Raw genomic sequence first — 21,685 nt, forward strand, 5'->3', positions numbered from 1 at the left:
CAGAAAAACTGGAAGAAGTCAAGAGGAGAGAGAGAGATAGAGAGAGAGAGTGTTGTGTGTGTGTGAGAGGGTGTGTGAGAGAGAGAGGGGTGTGAGAGAGGGTGTGTGTGTGTGAGAGAGAGAGGGTGTGTGAGAGAGAGGGTGTGTGAGAGAGAGCGAGAGAGAGAGAGAGAGAGAGAGAGAGAGAGGGTGTGTGAGAGAGAGGGTGTGTGAGAGAGAGCGAGAGAGAGAGAGAGAGAGAGAGAGGGTGTGAGAGAGAATGTGTTTGTGTGTGAGAGTGTGTGTGTGTGAGAGGGTGTGTGTGAGAGAATGTGTTTGTGTGTGAGTGTGTGTGTGAGAGAGTGTGTGTATGTGTGTGTGAGAGAGAGCGAGAGAGAGAGAGAATCCTTTTTATTTTGCCTCTTCACTGTCAGTGTCAGGAAACAGGCATTAACATCGCAGCATGTTTTTGATTTTTCAATAAAAGAGCATATATGTATAGTAAAGTTTAAGAGCTGCCCGATTTTGGGGAATTATTTTATTATATTTTGATTATTTTGCATTAGAAATATTACAGGATACTATTTTTTAAAACGATATTTACATCTTTGACGAATATATTAAATAAGGATCTGTACCAAACAATGATTTTTTTATTATGCCTGAACAGTACTGTTTGTTCCTGCAGCACCACAATATTCAGAATAATATTAACACAAGTTTAGAATTTAACAAATATTGTTCTTCCTGCATTTTCGATATATCACAAGTCCATATTTTTATATCATTTTTTATTAATTACGCAGCCCTAATAAGGAAGCTGTTGCCGACTTGGACTTAATTCTAAAGCGATTTATTTTATAGATAATCTTATAGTCTGACGCTGTATTTGACACCATTTTCATATTTCTGGAGTAATTATAATGTTTTTGACGAACAGAAATATTGTTTCCTGGCATCACTTCAACATTTTATGGGGAAAATCTGCATTTTGGTAAGAGGGCGCACGCTCCAGTTACCCATTTTAGACAAAACCTGTATTATGTAAAGTCATTTAATTTTCTTTCCTTTGTTTTATTACTCTATTCGGTCGTATTTTATTAAAAGATCTCCCTTTTTTCTGATCATTACGTAAAGAAAACAGAGGTATATCGACTTATAGAAAACATCTCCATATTGCAAAGAAGACAGTTGTGGTTTATATTTCTATAAATATCCAAATGTAGACATATTTACATTTCTGTGTCGGTCTCTGTAAAAATGTCCTCGTCTTTGAAAGCCTGTCAGAATAATCCAAACTCGTACATCTCCATGGATCTCAGCTCCCGGACAGAATTAACATTTCTATTTTACACAACTTCTGAATCTCAGAAAATGTGATTTTTCCTGACACTTCTTCTGATTACACGGATAACACATCACTTTAAGTTTGAAGAGATTTTAAACATCTGAAGTTTAATCTCAAGACATTTCTTACTGGTCTGAATCCATGCGCTGATTCATGTATCTGGAACACTTGACGATTTATTAATAATACAATAAAACCTTAGCCATTGGACCAATATAAATGTATTAAGCAGCTGTTTAATGATTCAAAACAAGCTCTCCACAGACTTGGCGTGAGAGGAACAGATGACAAAATGTTCACAAAAACTCTCGACAGACACGCAATCTTTAATTTTTTATTAGGTCAGTCTGTATTTGAGTTCATGTGTGAAAACTGTGGCAACAACATTATCCAACTTTCCCTGGTTTTAGGAGCCTTGTTTGTGTCTCTTTGGACTTCTATCTGTTGGTAGTAATCCCAAATATATTAAAAAGGAGTAAAATAGATTGGTTTTATTCCATTTCTCTCTAAACTGTAGCTTTGGTAAGTTGTTATTAGCAACGATATTTACAAAATGATACATGATTTATTTTCTGTCTCCAATACAGAGGTGTTGGAATGATTCATTTGGATTTACCGGTAAATGATTTGAGGAAACAAACAAACATTTAATGATATTTTATACGTTTTATTATAGTTGTAGTTATTTAGAGGATCCATAGTTTCCCCCCCGCTAGCTAGCTCAGGTTAGCCATCTATCTGACAGGCTAACTAGCAAACATTATCTCTCTCTCTCAAGCTAGCTCCTTAACGTTAGCTATCTACTTAAAAAGCTAACTAGCAGACACTATCTATCTATCTATCTATCTATCTATCTATCTATCTATCTATCTATCTATCTATCTATCTATCTATCTATCTATCTATCTATCTATCTATCTATCTATCTATCTATCTATCTATCTATCTATCTATCTATCTATCTATCTATCTATCTATCTATCTATCTATCTATCTATCTATCTATCAAGCTAACTAGCAAACATTAGCGCTCTCTCTCTCAAACTACCTGCCTAACGCTAGCTAACTACATAAATAGCTAGCTTGCTAACATTAGCTATGAAGTCTACCTTGCTTTTGCAATATACACTAAGTGGCCCTCGTAATTTATATTAGAATTATTATTTAACACCCTTTTGTGTATACTGTTCCTGCAGTGAGAGTAATTAAAAAACATTGTTAACGATGATATTAAGTATGAAACATTTTGTAATCCTGCAAGTAATCCACAATTTTAGATCTGATATTATTATATGTAACTGTAAGGGACATTACCTTTGTTATGTGTCACATGTTATCCATTACTCCCCACACTGTGGATGTGTTGATCTGATCTGAGGGGGTGTTATCAGAGTCAGGGTGAGGGTTCACTCCCTCTCCTCCCCCCTGGAGATTGTTTAGCTTCCTGTTATCCTTGCTCAGATGCATCGAGGCAATATTTATGGCAGAGGGAGCATAAAGCGCCGGCACTAATAAAACGTTCCCCCCCTCTCGCTGTGCGACTCACATCGTCTTCCCTACCTCCCCCTTCATCCAATTTGTTTATTTATGTCTTCATTCGGACAGGGTGGGGCGATATAATGCAACATCCTGTGAGACGAGGGGCATTTTTTAGCTGATGGAAGGATACAACAAATTAATTAAAATATATAAATGAGTGGCTTTAAAATCCCTGTCCTTGGGTAGAAAATGAACATTAGATTTCCATGCAATTAGTTTTTTATATATTTTGTAAAAGGAGAGCAATCTAATTAGATTATTACTCTGACCACATCCTGGCTAACCCTAACCCAGTACTCCGATTTTTGAGGTATTTAAAAGACAAATATGGAATATTACAAATCTTTTTAAATGTTTCGACATTATACTCAGCAAGCTGCAGTCCATATTATGATAAGATATGGGGATAAACATTCACGCTGAGGGTGTTTTGCTTTTCCACACTTGTTATTATACTGCTTTGTTGAATACTGGATTCTGATTGGTCAGTTTGGACATTCCAGAGGTTGTTCATTTTAGGAGAACAGACTGTTGCTAAGGAGAACAGACTGTTGCTAAGGAGGAAGTTCTGATAAAGTGTATCAACTGTGGACAACACAGATTCGTTTTCATTCATCAGAAAGAAGACAGGCAGGAAGTAAACACTAAAGGGAACAGCAGAAGAAGACAGACAGGAAGTAAACACTAAAGGGAACAGCAGCAGAAGAAGACAGACAGGAAGTAAACACTAAAGGGAACAGCAGAAGAAGACAGACAGGAAGTAAACACTAAAGGGAACAGCAGAAGAAGACAGACAGGAAGTAAACACTAAAGGGAACATCAGAAGAAGACAGACAGACAGGAAGTAAACACTAAAGGGAACAGCAGAAGAAGACAGACAGGAGTGGAGCGGACTATTTTTTTAATAGAAGCAATACGATCATTATTAAATAAAATAAATCATTTTAATATCAACATTGTGTGCCAAGTTGTTAGTTTATTTAGTATTTAGCCATGTACTAAGCGTGTTAATATGCAGAGATCTCTCACATTACACCAACAAAAGCAGCCAGAGAAATAGAAGAACTTAGAGAACTTGTATTATTCGTTAAACCTCGAGGAAACACAAGTAGCATTATAATGAGAGAAACAGAACGGCTGTTAGACTCTCTTTATTCTGTCTGTTTGCTCCGGGTTGTGTTTGACGTTCGGCTGATGGATGAAGCTGAGGCTTGTGAAAGGTTTCTCAGCATCGGGCTAAATATTCACATTACCTCAGTGTCTACAGAGCCGATCAATACTCTATTACTCTTCCAACCTGAGCCAATCCCACGACGGCAGGGAGAATCCACCAATCAATGCTTCAGAAGGGGGGGGGGAAACGTGATTAGAGATCTTAACTGTGGCTCAGACACACATCTAAACACTGATTCGTGTACAGAATAAAAGTCACATTATATTTAATTATTATGTCTATCCTCGCACATTTAATGTATAAAATATACTACTTTTAAAATTTGTGTCGGCTGTAATTTTGCCCTTTATAGTGTTTATATTCTATGTTATTTTCTACCCTTTTTATTTTTCATATTATGTGCAATGCATTTGTTTTAACATGCTGCTGTGACGAAGAAATGTCCCAATTTGGGATCAATAAAGTATATCTTATCTTATATCATTGGCGATCATTTTCAAACGAATTAACAACAACACTGGCTCTCTAAACTTCAATTAAAATGTGCACTTTCTTCACCTGAACACAAAGAAAATGTCTCCAAGTCAATTATTTTCACTATTATATTACCACTACTAAATGATCCTGCATAATGTGATGTTTATGCCTCACTTCACGTACTCATATTTCTCCTCCAACGTGCTTCAGTCTCTGTGAGGTGAAGCTGCTGCAGTGGATTCTGATTATAAGTTTGCTTTTGCAGCAATCAGCCTCGCAGAGTCAGCAAACTACTGACCTACTGTGTCCTCTGTGTGTGGTGTGTGTGTGTGTGTGTGTGTGTGTGTGTGTGTGTGTGTGTGTGTGTGTGTGTGTGTGTGTGTGTGTGTGTGTGTGTGTGTGTGTGTGTGTGTGTGTGTGTGTGTGTGTGTGTGTGTGTGTGTGTGTGTGTGTGTGTGTGTGTGTGTGTGTGTGTGTGTGTGTGTGTGTGTGTGTGTGTGTGTGTGTGTGTGTGTGTGTGTGTGTGTGTGGGTGTGTGTGTGTCTCAGTTAAACATGCACCATAGTGTGTGTGATTCGCTCTTGAAAGCTGTTACTATAGAGTGGTTCAGGGACGTCGTAGTTGTAATATCCCTGGTCCAATGGGATTTCTCCATTGGATTTAGAATGATTGCAGAATCTTTGAAGTAAAAGGCTAACATCAGGCTATAAAGGAACTACAGCACGGTCACATGACTTCACGTCACCACCGCTAAGCTAAAGGCGGCTAATGTTGGGCTATAAAGGAACTACAGCACGGTCACATGACTTCACGTCACCACCGCTAAGCTAAAGGAGGCTAATGTTGGGCTATAAAGGAACTACAGCACGGTCACAAGACTTCACGTCACCACCGCTAAGCTAAAGGTGGCTAATGTTGGGCTATAAAGGAACTACAGCACGGTCACAAGACTTCACGTCACCACCGCTAAGCTAAAGGTGGCTAATGTTGGGCTATAAAGGAACTACAGCACGGTCACAAGACTTCACGTCACCACCGCTAAGCTAAAGGAGGCTAATGTTGGGCTATAAAGGAACTACAGCACGGTCACAAGACTTCACGTCACCACCGCTAAGCTAAAGGAGGCTAATGTTGGGCTATAAAGGAACTACAGCACGGTCACAAGACTTCACGTCACCACCGCTAAGCTAAAGGCGGCTAATGTTGGGCTATAAAGGAACTACAGCACGGTCACAAGACTTCACGTCACCACCGCTAAGCTAAAGGCGGCTAATGTTGGGCTATAAAGGAACTACAGCACGGTCACAAGACTTCACGTCACCACCGCTAAGCTAAAGGCGGCTAATGTTGGGCTATAAAGGAACTACAGTACAGTCACATGACGTCACGTCATAAAGGCAGCTAACGTTGGGCGTGATGACGTTTAATGGTCTCATTTAGACACTTGTTAGCAACCGCCATTTTTAAGTCCACCAGTGGGGTATTTACTGACGTATTTTATGTTGTAGAACAACATCTCTTCACCTTGTGTTAACCACAGACCTTATTTCAGGATAACAACCAAAAACCAATTCAGAAAACCATTGAAGAGGGGACAGGAAGTGCTAAAATCATTTCCTGGTTTTAGGGCTCATTCCTGCACCACTCTATTCCTAATGCATCAATAATCATAATCCCTGTAATTTAATAATGCTTAAACAAGTACTTTTACTTGTGGTATGATTTACAAGCTGATCCTGAAAAACGTACGGATGTTTGCTGTGTTTACATCACACGAGTTAACTTGCTCATGCGTCCATCTTTTACTTTCTGAGCGTAGTTGAGTGCAGGAGTGTGTAAAGATAAAGAGTCTGTCTGATAAGTGCTCTCTGTCTGCTGAGTAATGGAGGAGCACATTGACCCGCGGAAAAACAGACAAACTGTTCACACCCTGCAGTCTGCAGACAGTCCTAGAAATCTACCGTATTTTACATCAGCCTTGTGTTAACCTTCATATTAAAAAACAGATATTGACCTGGAGGCCTGCAGGTTTTAAAGACAAATATTAATTTGCAACCATGTTGACTGATATCAGAAATGTTTATTTTTATATAGAACAGAACATTAGCTTGCTGGCTTGGACTTTACAATATTGGTATATGTGAGCCACCAAGTTAATTATATGCATTAAATAATGTATTTTAACTAAGTGTTCTTGATAGTTATGAGGGCTATTGCAATATATCCACTGGGGATGATTTTAAACGTGATAACTGGTAACTTCTGACATTTTTTATGGTTTATTTAGATTTTTGAGCAACAAATACTAAAGGAAAACAATTTAATTAAGCGAAGAAATGTATAATATGTGCAGTTGCGAACATGGTTTTTTGTCTGTCTTTTATTTTATCCATGAAATGAACGAGTTACATGAGTCAACTGTTTTTAAAGGACATAAAATACAGACATAGAGAAATAGTGTGTCTCAAGTTCAGGCTGACATAAAAAAAGGACAAAAAAACGGATGATTTTTCCAAATAATGGAACGAATAATCCAGCCCGACCTCGGCTCGTTGGTGACATCTCTGCTGAAGTGTGTGTAGACAAAAGAGAGGAGGACAGCATGTCTCTGTAGTAATCATCATCCCACACACTATCACAGGAACCACAGGAGGTGTGTGTGTGTGTGTGTGTGTGTGTGTGTGTGTGTGTGTGTGTGTGTGTGTGTGTGTGTGTGTGTGTGTGTGTGTGTGTGTGTGTGTGTGTGTGTGTGTGTGTGTGTGTGTGTGTGTGTGGTGTGTGTGTGTGTGTGTGTGTGTGTGTGTGTGTGTGTGTGTGTGTGTGTGTGTGTGTGTGTGTGTGTGTGTGTGTGTGTGTGTGTGTGTGTGTGTGTGTGATACGTGGGTTTCAGGACAGATGCTCTTTCTCTGTTTCATGAATCTGCCTCCATTAACCGTTTAAGATCTGTGTTGCTTTGAGGACCGTACATTTATTTATTTTTGAAGCCCCCCCTCACTAAACCTGTGTGTTTCTGTAGGAGTTGTGTGAAGACCCCCCTCACTAAACCTGTGTGTTTCTGTAGGAGTTGTGTGAAGACCCCCACCTGTTTGTGGACGGCATCAGCGCCCACGACCTGCACCAGGGTCAGCTGGGGAACTGCTGGTTCGTGGCCGCCTGCTCCAGCCTCGCCTCCAGAGAGGCGCTGTGGCAGAAGGTACGTCCTTTTATAATTGTATGGGTTTTTTTAGGTCTGAGATTTAAGTCTAAAATAAATTGTGAGAGAAAACTCAGAATTCTGAAAATGTTGTATCTTTTTCTGATTATTGTGATTTTTTTTCTTCTGAGACTAAAGTCAGAATCAGCGACTTTAATCTCAGAAAAAAATAAGAAAATCGGAAAATAAATCTTAGAGTTTTGGTTGAATCAGAATTATTATATTTTACATTTCCTGGAAAAAGAAATTCAGAAGAAATGTATAGAAAATTATAGAAAATGTTAAAAAAATTCCATTGGATATCTTTTCTGGATTTTAAATGTTTTCACTTCAGAAACTTCAGATATTTGACGTTAAGGAAAACATTTAATATTAAATATATTTGAAATTCATCTCAGAATTTTCAAGACAAGTAAAAAAACGAAAGAAAAAAACCGTCATCACATTTTTTCCCCGAAAAGTTCGGAGAAATAATAAACTACATTTTTCTTTTACATTTTTCTTTTCCAGCAAAAAATATTTCTGGAAAAAACATTTGAAAATTCTTTTGTACATTTCTTTTTTTTGTAAGAAGTGAGAATTCTGAGCCTAAAGTTGAAATTCTAGGGGAAATTTTTTTTTTCTGAACATTTAAGAATTCTGTCTTTTATTTGGTCAGATCTCAAAAACATGTTCACACGTGTCCCTAATCCTCGTCCATAGGAACAGCAGGTGTGAGTTTGTGTGTCCTGTGAGCTTGATCTGGCTCCCGAGCCTTAGCTTGAGACCCTTTCTATGCAGTTACTATTTCAAACTAATTCTGATCTGAGCTTTAGAAAGTGGAAGTGTGTTTGTTGAAGATGTCTTTGTGCAGAGATCTGTTCAGTCTCCTGTTCGACTTCATGATACCAAAACAACCAATGGTCCAAATGTGGCTGGTTACCCAAAACACTGATATGTATGCTCTTTTTGCAATATGGTTGCAAAAAGAGCCTTTCAAGTAGCTTCAGAGCTTTTGTCAGATACATTTAGCCTCTCTTAAATCCTTGTTATTACTCAGCAAAGTATTTTTTTTAAATGCTAGTTTGAAGGTCGCACTTCACAGTCATTTTTGCAGATAATTTTCCACTCTATTTATCACTTGGTCTAAAAAAGATTGAAAAATGTCTATTGAATTATCTCGGCTTTAAAGATATTGATTTTACATGATAAAAAAAAGCATGGAATCTCCATTTTTGACGAGATGAAAAAAGAATGTTCTGATTTTTTTTTTTAAATGCAATTATCTTTTTCTGGTGCACTACTTAGAGGGATGTCATTGTTATTCCATCCCTTTGAGATAATCCATTAGTTTTAACCCCTTCCTGTCACCCTTTGAGCAAACGCACACATAGCAATGAGGACATTTATGCATTCAAGGTGAGCAGGAACTAATTGAGACTCCCGATAATGCAGCGTTTTTTATCAGAGGATAATTTAAAGCTTCAGAAAGCACCTTACTTTTCATGCTTCCTGGCAACGTGAAATGAACTTAATATCTCCTGACATCTCCGTTATTTCCTTTCTCACACACACTTCATCTCACACACGTACTCTCGTTCAGTCACTGTTACTGTTTGCAGGAGGAAGAGAGGAGGCTTAGAGATGAAATCCTCATGCCTCCCATCGCTCTTGTTTGTCAAGCAAGACGGATGAGGCAGCATGAACCTTTCCCGTCCAATAGGGAATACACACACACACACACACACACACACACACACACACACACACACACACACACACACACACACTGTCTCTATCCATTATCTCACAAGGGACTCATTGCTACCAAACCCATCGGGGCTGGCTGTTTGTCGAAGAGGACATGACGAATAACATTTCTGTTTTAGACGTTGATTAAGAAAAGAAAGGGCAACTACATCGTCTTTTAATATATCCAATTTATTTGTATTAAGCTGTATTTAACATCGTAGAAGACAAAGACACAAAGAAACACACTTTTATGATCAACATGTTTCAAAAGAAAGGTATAAATGTTTGAGTTATTGGTTAAGAAAAGAAAAAAGGCAAATACATCGTTTTTTAATATATCCATTTTATTTAGATTAAGCTGTATTTAACATCGTAGAATACAAAGACACAAAGAAAGACACTTTTATGATCAACAGGTTTCAAAAGAAAGGTATAGATGGATGAAGAGGGAAGTCTCTATTTATCACTTGGTCTAGAAATATTGAAAAATGTCTATCGAAATTTCTAGGCTTTAAAGATATTGATTTTACAAGAGAAATAAATCCGTAAATCTCGATATTTGATGAGTTGAAAAAAGCATTTTCTGATATATATTTTTAATGCAATTATCTTTTTCTGCAGAAGAATGTCATTGTTATTCCTTCCCCTAAAGATAAATCACTAGTTTAACCCATGCCTGTCACCCTTTGAGCAAAAGAAGACCTGTCCTTACAGATAGTCAGAAATTGTGATATCCTTAAAAAGAAAACGTTCGAAAAAAGCCAGTTTCAGCTAAAATATCTAAACTCACAAGCTCAGAAGAACATTTTTTTAACTCTCTGTTGTGAAGATGATGGAGCAGTTGACAGTCTCAGAGTTGCATCCTTCTCCAAAGGCAAACAGGAAGTACATCACCTTCCTTATCTTCGCCAACTCAGCGATTCTTTCCCCAAATTCGTACGAATCGGCCTCGTAGCACTGGAGGATTTGGTCCTTTTCTCCCCTCCAAAAAACTCCAACTGGCTCCAGAAGTTGCCGATTCATCAGGTTGGTTAAATCCGGCGTCCAGAGCTGAGAAGTGGCGGTTATTGTGAGGCGTGCGATATCAGGAAGACACACCGACCACCGTGAGAACTTTAGGGATTGTTTGCTGAAGTCCAGTTGATAAACAGTCTCGTTGGGACGAAGCAGACGTTCTCCATCCTGCCTTTTTTGGCCTCGTTGCTGCAGAGATTGAGCTCGTTGACGCATCAACTCCGTCAGATCGAGGTCCGGACGGAAAGAAAGCTCCAGCTCCGAAGACATGTTTGTTTGAACTCCCAGTAACTCTTTCTCCTCGCTGGTGCAGAATGTTTGTGTTCAAAGCTGGTGTTTCACAGATCAACAGAGAGGTGCTAAGTAACCGATGTAATGATATGTTCAGGGTTTTCCCTCAGGGAGATTTGCCTAGTACTGTTTGTTTGTGTCTATTTTTTGCTTGGCTACAGGTGTTTAACTTTAATGCCAGACGTTAATTACCCTAAGGTAACATGTTCCTGATGAGGAAAAGGTCATAATTGTGAGATTAAGAGTCAACGCTCTCAAAAAAAGTTAAAATGTCCAACTTTTTCCAGTCAGAATGCCAAAAAAAGTCAGCATTTTTAGAAAAGTCAGAAACCAAAACGTTTGAATTCGGAGATTAAAGTCTGAAATTTTAGTCTACGAGGAAATGATCCGACTGCTCATTTGATTGATTAATAGACATTTTCCTGATGAGTCAATGGTCTCAATTGCTAGTTTCAAGTCTCTCTCAAGACAGAATGATAACTTTTTCGTACATTTTTGGTCCTATTTGAAGTAAAATACACTCCGTCAGATCGGTGTCCGGTCGGAAAGAAAGATCCAGCTCTGAAGACATGTTTGAACTCCCAGTAACTCTTCGTGTTCAAAGCTGGTGTTTCACAGATCAACAGAGAGGTGCTAAGTAACAGATCTAATGATATTTGCCTCCCCCAGCTCAGGGTTTGTCCTCAGGGAGATTTGCTGAGTACTGTTTGTACCACCTTTTGTTTGTGTCTTGTTTTCGCTTGGCTACAGGTGTTTAACTCTAATGCCAGACATTAATTACCCTAAGTCAACATGTTCCTGATGAGGAGAGGGTCTCAATTTCTTCAGAATTCTGAGCAAAAGTCCTAATTCTGAGGTTAAGAGTCAACGTTCTCAAAAACAGTCCGAATTCCAACTTGTTCCGAGTCAAAAAGCCGAAAATAGTCAGATTTTTCTGAAAAGTCAGAAACCAAAAAGTTGGAATTCTGAGATTAAAGTCAGAATTCTGAGATTTTAGTCTTCGAGGAAATTATCCTAATTGTCATTTGATTCATTACCCTTAATAGACCTTTTCCTGGTGAGTTTATGGTCTTAATTGTTAGTTTCAAGTCTCTATCAAACAGAATGATTTGATAGAGACTTGAAACTAGCAATCAAGATAGCATTTTAGAGGGATTTCTACCACTTAGCTAAAGTTAATTACCCGCCTAAAATGGTCTCGTGCATTGTTCAGTTGTACTTCGTTTCACCGTCTCTTGACATTTCTGGTTAAATAAAGTCAAGATGTTAAATTCAAGGCTTCAACACTGTAGTCCACAAACCAATGGATGTTATGGGAGGGAGTGATTCCCTAACAGTGATTCCCTTTGGTCTCTACGTGCTGACGGTTTGCAGAGGAAGTGCTTTCTGCTTGTGTTTCAAGCGGTCAGTCATCAGGTCTGTTTCCTCTCAGAGTTCAGATGAAAGCTGAGATGGATGGAGCCTCACTCCCTCACTTTCCACAGTGCAGAGACACAGAGTTTGAGCAATATGGTGGAGAGCAGGAGCCTCCCGGGGGATTACAGAACGACTCTGAGGTTTGATGGTGCAGTGCTTTGTTTTTCTTCCTCCTCTTCGGTCCTCTGGAGAGGCCACACTGTCTCCATCAGCAGAGTGTCGCCTCCTGTAGAGAGGTTTGACAGGAAGTGCTGTTAGTAAACCTGACATCTCCAAGGACGCTGTTGTCTCACCGCTCACCTGTGGTGTCGCTATCTGAATCAACCAGTTTTTAATGTGCGCCAGGGGAGGAGCAAGTTTTTTGAAAGTAATTACAAAAAAAGTCAGAATTTAGAAAAAGTCAGAATTCCTCAAAAATCTGATTTCTGAGGAAAAGTTAGAAATGTGAGAAAAAGTCAGAAATCCAAAGAAAGTCAAAATTGTGAGAAAGAAGTCAAGATTTCATAAAAGTTGAATTCTGAGAATCAGCAGAGTGTCGCCTCCTGTAAGAGGTTTGACAGGAAGTGCTGTTAGTAACCCTGACATCTGCACACCTTCTCGGGGAGGAGAAAGAGCCAAACTACGGGTATGAAAGGTGAGGCAAAGTCAGAGGTGCTTTGCATTGTCTCTAAAAATCTACGAATAAATGCTGAGTCTGAATGTTGAGAAAAAGTCAGAAATCAAAAGAAAAGTCTGAATGTTGAGAAACAGTGAAAGATTCTGAGAAAAAGTCAGAATTCCAAAAAGTAAGAATTTTGAAAACGTCAGCTCACATGTGGTATCGCTCACTGAATCCTTTCCAGTTTTTTTATTACGTTATACTGCTTACTGGTAGACAATTCACCTCAAGGTCGCCTCAAGGTTGAGTTTTTTTTTTATGACACTGGCCGTGGCTTATGGGGGGAAATGTGTATTTACTAACCAAAGGGTCAAAGGTTAGATACCAAGATCCTGCAGTAAACATGTCAAAGTGTCCTTGGACAAGATACTTAACGCCAGATTGCTCCCGTAGGTATATTTAGTATTGAAGTGTATACTGTAAGTTGCCTTGAATACAAATAAACATTTTAGTAATGAAGTGAAATTTAAAGAGTCCCTATTCTGCTTTTTTTTGTCTGTGGTTTTCACCTTTCCCGTAGTGTGTGCTATAGGTGTTTTGCATGTAAATGGTCTGCAAAGGCTAAAATCCCTCATGTTGAGAAAAACAACAACACACACACACACACACACACACACACACACACACACACACACACACACACACACACACACACACACACACACACACACAGTTATAACCTCTCACCCGTGTCCTATTACAGCTGGATTTATGATTGAGAGACTCACAGTGATAAATCTGTCCCCTGGTCCTGAATGCATCAGCAGACAAGAGGCTCTCCACCTTCACGTTATTTATTCTCCACGAAACACCGCCTGTTTGTTTCTCTCACCTTCCCTCCAGAGATGGCAAAAGTACACATCCTTTACTCAAGTAGAAGTACAGATACTCGTGTTTCAAAATACTCTGGTAAAAGTAGAAGTACTGACTAAACTTCTTTACTCAAGTAAAAGTAAAGAAGTATGGGCTTTGAAATGTACTTCAGTAAAAAGTACCCATAACTAGCAGCTGTTTTAAAGAGTACCTGACCTCCCTTTATATTAATAGAACAATAATGTCATTGTTAGCTAATGAATGTTTCCATGCTGAACAACGGCAACATGACAACGTTTTCATTGGTCCCTCTTCTTTAGAGAAGACCAGGAAATGATGGATACACGGATCGTGTTCAAATCAATAGGCACGCAATGACTCTAAATAATAATGATCACGCCACCAAACACACATTCAAACTAAAGGAACCAGCCTGTTTGGAAAATGTAAGAAGTAGAAAGTACAGGTATTTGTGTTTAACATGTAAGAAGTAGAAAGTACAGGTATTTGTGTTCAAAATGTAAGAAGTAGAAAGTACAGGTATTTGTGTTCAAAATGTAAGAAGTAGAAAGTATAGGTATTAGTGTTCAAAATGTAAGAAGTAGAAAGTACAGGTATTTGTGTTCAAAATGTAAGAAGTAGAAAGTACAGGTATTTGTGTTCAAAATGTAAGAAGTAGAAAGTACAGGTATTTGGGTTCAAAATGTAAGAAGTAGAAAGTACAGGTATTTGTGTTCAAAATGTAAGAAGTCAAAGTAAAAAGTTGTCAGAAGAATAAGTAGTGGAGTAAAGTACTGATACCAGAAAAATGTACTTCAGTACAGTAACGAAGTATTTGTACTCCACTACTTCCAACCTCTGCTAAGATGGTACCACATTTGGACTTAAAGGTCTTCTATTATGCTATTTGTAGGCATATTTTATAGGTCTCAGATATATAAAATAGACCCTCTTCCTCCCTCTTCCTCCCCAGGTTATCCCAGACTGGAAGGAGCAGGAATGGGACACGGAAAAGCCCGAATCGTACGCGGGGATTTTCCACTTCCGTTTCTGGCGTTTTGGGGAGTGGGTGGACGTGGTGATCGATGACCGGCTGCCCACGGTGGACAACCAGCTGGTCTACTGCCACTCCAACGACAGCAACGAGTTCTGGAGCGCGCTGGTGGAGAAGGCCTACGCTAAGTGAGTATAGCACTTTATACAGAGGGGAATCACAGTATGAATACTACCATACTTAAAGGTCCCTATTATGCTATTTTTAGGCATATATTATAGGTCTCAGATATATAAAAAAACATGTCTATGAAGTGTTTTGCTCGAAATACCAAACAGATCACCCATTCTAGACATCCCTCATATCCCTTTATTTCAGCCCTGTTAGAGAAGTGCTGATTCTGGGTCCGTAGCTATAAAAAAATATGTATATATCCTGCTTCTTTACACATACTCTCTCCAGTACAGGTTAGCTCTGAGTGTTAGCTATGCTTGCTAATGTAAACAAAGACCATATTACTTCCAAAAGACGTTGTGCATTGTTTGGATGTAAAGCCCGCCCACATTTCAGATATTACGTCATATCGGCAGCAAATCTGGATCAGCTCCGTTGTTAGAGATGTGGTTTTATTTTCTGACACTTTGTTAGTCTCCTGACACACCGGGGACACATATTTATGTATAAAAGACATACAAAAGTGCATTCTGCATGATAGGAGTCCTTTAAGACTTAAAATCCATGAATAGATTAATAATTGATCTCTTAACATTTGATTACGTGACAATAGTTGCAACTCTAGTAAATATAACCACTTCCTGTCAGGGTGTACGGCATCTACGAGGCGTTGGACGGGGGAAACACTGCGGACGCTTTGGTGGATTTCACTGGTGGAGTTTCAGAGCCCGCAGACCTTCTGGAGGGTCAGATGGCAACAGATGAGGTCGCCAGAAACCAGCTGTTCGAACGAGTGCTAAAAGTTCACAACAGAGACGGATTAATCAGCTGCTCCATCAGGGTGAGAGGACTCTTTAAAGTAGAGACACTACATACTGATAAACACCTGAACATCAGCAGGAGAGGACTCTTTAACGTAGAGACACTACATACTGATAAACACCTGAACATCAGCAGGAGAGGACTCTTTAAAGTAGAGACACTACATACTGATATACACCTGAACATCAGCAGGAGAGGACTCTTTAAAGTAGAGACACTACATACTGATATACACCTGAACATCAGCAGGAGAGGACTCTTTAAAGTAGAGACACTACATACTGATATACACCTGAACATCAGCAGGAGAGGACTCTTTAAAGTAGAGACACTACATACTGATATACACCTGAACATCAGCAGGAGAGGACTCTTTAAAGTAGAGACACTACATACTGATATACACCTGAACATCAGCAGGAGAGGACTCTTTAAAGTAGAGACACTACATACTGATATACACCTGAACATCAGCAGGAGAGGACTCTTTAAAGTAGAGACACTACATACTGATATACACCTGAACATCAGCAGGAGAGGACTCTTTAAAGTAGAGACACTACATACTGATATACACCTGAACATCAGCAGGAGAGGACTCTTTAAAGTAGATACACTACATACTGATATACACCTGAACATCAGCAGGAGAGGACTCTTTAAAGTAGAGACACTACATACTGATATACACCTGAACATCAGCAGGAGAGGACTCTTTAAAGTAGAGACAATACATACTGATATACACCTGAACATCAGCAGGAGAGGACTCTTTAAAGTAGAGACACTACATACTGATATACACCTGAACATCAGCAGGAGAGGACTCTTTAAAGTAGAGACACTACATACTGATATACACCTGAACATCAGCAGGAGAGGACTCTTTAAAGTAGATACACTACATACTGATATACACCTGAACATCAGCAGGAGAGGACTCTTTAAAGCTGATAGAGTGTTTCTTGTAAACTCATGTATGCTTGTTAGGAAAACAAGTTCACTCTGTTTATGAATTAGATTTGGCCCTTGCTCCCCCGTCTCATGCCAATCTATTCCCGACGTCCTGCTCCAGCAGAAACTAATTCACAATCCCTTATTGTGATTCAGAATCAGGCGTAGTTCCATTTTTAAATGATACAGCTCTTTTATATGCATGAGTTTTTACACTGGAGGGTCTATTGTTCAAATGAGAGCTTGGAGAATAGAACCACCGTGTGCAAAAAGGGCATTTTCCTCCTTTATCCATTGTTGTTATTACTTAAGGGTCTATTTCTCAATCATATATTGCTGTTCTAGGAATGCATACATTAAATGTCTACAGGGCCGTCCCTGGCCAACATGAAGGCCCACGCAAAGTTATATGATGAGGCCCTCTGCTTCGCGAGGGTCGTCGACGGGGGACGGGGGGTGCTAGTGGAGCCTCGCAGCGGCGAAACCGTGCCGCGCCACACTAATTGCAGCGCATAGGTGCGCCGCATTTTCGGCTCAGTTGAGGCCCCTTCCGCAAGGTGAGGCCACACGCAGTCTGCATGATCGGCCTGTAGGGAGGGACGGCCCTGTATGTCTATCCTCTGGGAGTATATACTATGTGTTGCTGATTCATGGATCAAGGATCGGCTAATGTTGGGCTATAGAGGAACTACAGCACGGTCACATGACTTCACGTCACCACCGCTAAGCTAAAGGTGGCTAGTGTTGTGCTATAAAGGAACTACAGTACGGTCCAACACAGTCTCACGGCATTTCGTGTTATAGTCACGAAATTAATCTATTGATTCGTGTTCACCAACACGATTTCGCCATTTTTTTCGTGTCACACAGAACGATTTTAAAAGCAATGTAAATAATAACAAATTAGAAGGAAAAAGACATTTACAAAAATACAGATTTAAGTATTCTGACACAGAACGATTTTAGAAGCAATGTATTTATATTGGTAGTATGTTTCGTGCCTGCACCAAATAATAACAAATTAGAAGGAAAAAAAGATGACATAAAATTCAGATGTCAGTATTCTGAGGCTCTGAGCCATTTCTTTTCCTCACTGACGGCAAAAAACTCAGACATTATACAATTTCAAATAAAAGGGATAGGGTTAGGCTTAGGGTAAGATATTGAGTAAGAACATGTTTTTATGAACCACACAGCTTCTGGTCTTCCAAGACCCGACCGGACAAAAAGACGTGTTGCAGGCACTACACATACTATCAATAGAAATACATTGCATTTTAAATCGTTCTGTGTGACACGAAAAAAATGTGAAAATCGTGTTGGTGAACACGAATCAATAGATTAAATTAATTTGGGCTATAGCACGGTCACATGACTTCACGTCACCACCACTAAGCTAAAGGTGGCTAATGTTGGGCTATAAAAGAACTACAGCACGGTCACATGACTTCACGTCACCACCGCTAAGCTAAAGGTGGCTAATGTTGGGCTATAAAAGAACTACAGCACGGTCACATGACTTCACGTCACCACCGCTAAGCTATAGGTGGCTAATGTCGGGCTATAAAGGAACTACAGCACGGTCACATGACTTCACGTCACCACTGCTAAGCTACAGTATAGGTGGCTAATGTCGGGCGTGATGACGTTGAGTCCACTCATTTAGACACTTGTTAGCAACCGCTGTTTTGAAATTCAACAGTGGGGTATTTACTGATGTATTGTATGTCATAGAATTAAAATCTCTTCATCTTGTTTTTAACCACAGACCTTATTTTAGGCTATCAACCGAAAACACAGTCAGAAAACCATTGACTTCCATACAAGAGAACAGGAAGTGCTAAAATGTTGAATTGTTTCTGGGGTTTTTTAATCATTCCTGCATCTCTATTTTATGAAACCTCTAACTCTTATGCACAATTCTCTAAGAATGAAAGAAAAGCTAATCTGTCACAGGTATTATGAGGCTAGAAATAACAGACACTATAATCTATAATATAATAAAAACCAAATAACAAGCCAATCAAGGACAGTGTTTCTGAAGTCCATTTTGTAGTATTTGTCATGTCTGTCATTGTGACATATTAATCAGGCTCTCAGTATTTTCAGGGATAATCGAGTATGAGAAGTGAAGTGTAATGTCTCACAAAAAGCCACTGAACACATCATCATTGGATCGAAGAACCAATTTTCTGATAACGCTGTAATGACTCTCGCCTCTTTCCCTCCCTCTATCCAAGGCCTTTTATTCTCACATTTCTAATATGCAAGCGTCCCATCTCTGTTACCGTAAATCTTCCAGTGTGTTGTTTTCCAGACAAAGAAAAATAGCCATCCAGTGGCCTCTCGAGATGATGATTAAAGATGCATTTGGTAATAAAGCAATGTTTTACGAATCAATATTGTAGTGGCAAAAGCCGAAAGGAAAACCAGCAAGTAATTCTGATGCAGGAAATTATTTAACGTCCAGGTGAGGATATCCTTACCTGCATTTATCTCGTTGTATTCCAATAATACTATATGATAAAGAATAATAGTTTCACCTGTGTTTTCCCTGGTTAAAAAACATGTTCTCGTTCTCATGCGTCAATCCAGTGCCCTAAACCGCCTTCAAAATAAAAGCCTGAAGAAATACTTAAATTAAGTTAAATAATTACTCATATTATTGAATAGTTAAACCTTTTTTTTTCACGCTGTTTTTGTTTATAATACATTTATTATTATTTAGTAATTACTAATAGTTAGTTAAAGACGTTTTCATGCTATTATTTTGAAGGTATATTTGGGCACCTTTGACACTTTAACATTAAAAAGTCATAATTCATCCATCTGTATAAAGTGTTTTCACACTGTACGTTGATATTTAATTTAATAAGATGCTATTTTTGGCACACTCCATGTTAATAATATCATACTTCTATATTTTGTGAGCTGCAATTGCCGTTCATAGACAGTCTTCTGATATATATCTTCCACTGGCATTATGTATATATATATATATTTTACTTTAAAGTTCTGTTTTTATTTTCTATTTTGAGATGTTTATATGTTATGCTTATGCCTATTGGCTCCTACTTGGGATCAATAATTACATTTTTAATTCCTCTAATGTACAATGCCTTGTCTTTTTATGCTGCTGCAACGCAAACATTTACCAAATTGGGATCAATAAAGTACTTCTTATCTTATCTTAATAATAAAACCTTTAATATAAGCAAAAACAGCTAGAAAATAAATGTTTAACTCTTAAATAATATAGATCAATGTAAAGCTCTGACAAATATTTAGCTTTTCGACATTGAAGCCCATGATGCAACTCTGCCAGTCTTTGTATTTTCCATATTTCCGGAGATCCACATACGTTTCCCAGCTTTAAATCCTCCCGTTTTTGTTTTTCTCTCCCCCAGGCGACCACGATAGAGGACATGGAGGCGCGGCTGGACTGCGGTCTGGTGAAAGGTCACGCCTACGCCGTGACGGACGTAAAGAAAGTGAGGCTCGGTCACGGGCTGCTGGCCTTCTTCAAGTCGGAGAAACTGCATATGATCCGCATGAGGAACCCCTGGGGAGAGAAGGAGTGGAGCGGACCCTGGAGCGACAGGTAAACGACTATTAACTACTAACTAAACAACTATTAACTACTAACTAAACAACTATTAACTACTAACTAACCGACTATTAACTACTAACTAAACAACTATTAACTACTAACTAAACAACTACTAACTAACCGACTATTAACTACTAACTAAACAACTATTAACTACTAACTAAACAACTATTAACTACTAACTAACCGACTATTAACTACTAACTAAACAACTATTAACTACTAACTAAACAACTATTAACTACTAACTAAACAACTATTAACTACTAACTAACCAACTATTAACTACTAACTAAACAACTATTAACTACTAACTAACCGACTATTAACTACTAACTAAACAACTATTAACTACTAACTAAACAACTATTAACTACTAACTCCTATTGGCTAGCGACAGGTAAACAACTATTAACTACTAACTCCTATTGGCTAGCGACAGGTAAACAACTATTAACTACTAACGCCTATTGGCTAGCGACAGGTAAACAACTATTAACTACTAACTCCTATTGGCTAGCGACAGGTAAACAACTATTAACTACTAACTCCTATTGGCTAGCGACAGGTAAACAACTATTAACTACTAACGCCTATTGGCTAGCGACAGGTAAACAACTATTAACTACTAACTCCTATTGGCTAGCGACAGGTAAACAACTATTAACTACTAACGCCTATTGGCTATCGACAGGTAAACAACTATTAACTACTAACTCCTATTGCCTAGCGACAGGTAAACAACTATTAACTACTAACTCCTATTGGCTAGCGACAGGTAAACAACTATTAACTACTAACTCCTATTGGCTAGCGACAGGTAAACAACTATTAACTACTAACTCCTATAACTACTCTGGTCTTGAAAGAACGTTACGCATCGAACTGATGTCACCAATTTACCTCTTGGAACAATTATGAAACACCCTGAAAACGTGTTCGCCTAGTAGACCAGCAGTAGAAGAGGCACGTTATTAACATCGTTGACACTTTTAGCGCCGTTTTACTCTCTCACAAACACAATGTAAACATCCGGGGCTTGAGGTCACATGACTTCCGGAAAGATAACTCTTAGAATTTTTTAACAAAATATAAACAAAGTTCAAGCATACATTAGGCACTCTTCAAAGCATGGCTTACAACACATGATCATATAATATAGATTATTTCAACAACCTCTTCTGCACAATTTGAGAGAATAAGCGCCACCTCTTCCTTACCCTGATGAACTCATATTAATCAGATATCTTTAGTAATGGAGCTAAAAAGGCATTCACTCTTATTTTCTTATGGGTTTTTTCTCAAAATGTGGCTAAAATGTACGCTACATTTGGATAGATTGGGACAGTTGACCCATCTTAATCAATCTGTCCTGGACGGTGATTGAGGCTCCAGACAAACCAGCTCTTTGTCCTTTCATACGTGACCTTACTGTGACCCGTAACTAGATTCACTAATTTAATTTTCAAGACGTCGAAGCACACTGGTCTCCTTTGGT

At 38.8% G+C, this 21,685-nt stretch overlaps 2 protein-coding genes across 2 annotated transcripts in view; one reads left to right on the plus strand and one right to left on the minus strand.

The window, feature by feature from the left end:
• Nucleotides 1–21,685, plus strand: part of LOC117490482 (calpain-5-like) — a 47,894-nt gene that overhangs the window by 14,648 nt on the left and 11,561 nt on the right. The window contains exons 3-6 of the mRNA XM_034140243.1: nt 7,579–7,710; nt 14,607–14,815; nt 15,450–15,642; nt 19,985–20,178. Of these exons, the coding sequence (XP_033996134.1) occupies nt 7,579–7,710; nt 14,607–14,815; nt 15,450–15,642; nt 19,985–20,178 (728 nt within the window). The remainder of the gene's footprint in view (nt 1–7,578; nt 7,711–14,606; nt 14,816–15,449; nt 15,643–19,984; nt 20,179–21,685) is intronic.
• Nucleotides 10,252–10,725, minus strand: ompb (olfactory marker protein b). The gene has a single exon (XM_034140242.1). The coding sequence runs from the start codon at nt 10,723–10,725 to the stop codon at nt 10,252–10,254; it is 474 nt and encodes a 157-aa protein (XP_033996133.1).

The sequence above is a fragment of the Trematomus bernacchii genome, unplaced genomic scaffold (assembly GCF_902827165.1).
Source record: "Trematomus bernacchii unplaced genomic scaffold, fTreBer1.1, whole genome shotgun sequence".
In the NCBI taxonomy this organism is placed as follows: Eukaryota; Metazoa; Chordata; class Actinopteri; order Perciformes; family Nototheniidae; genus Trematomus; species Trematomus bernacchii.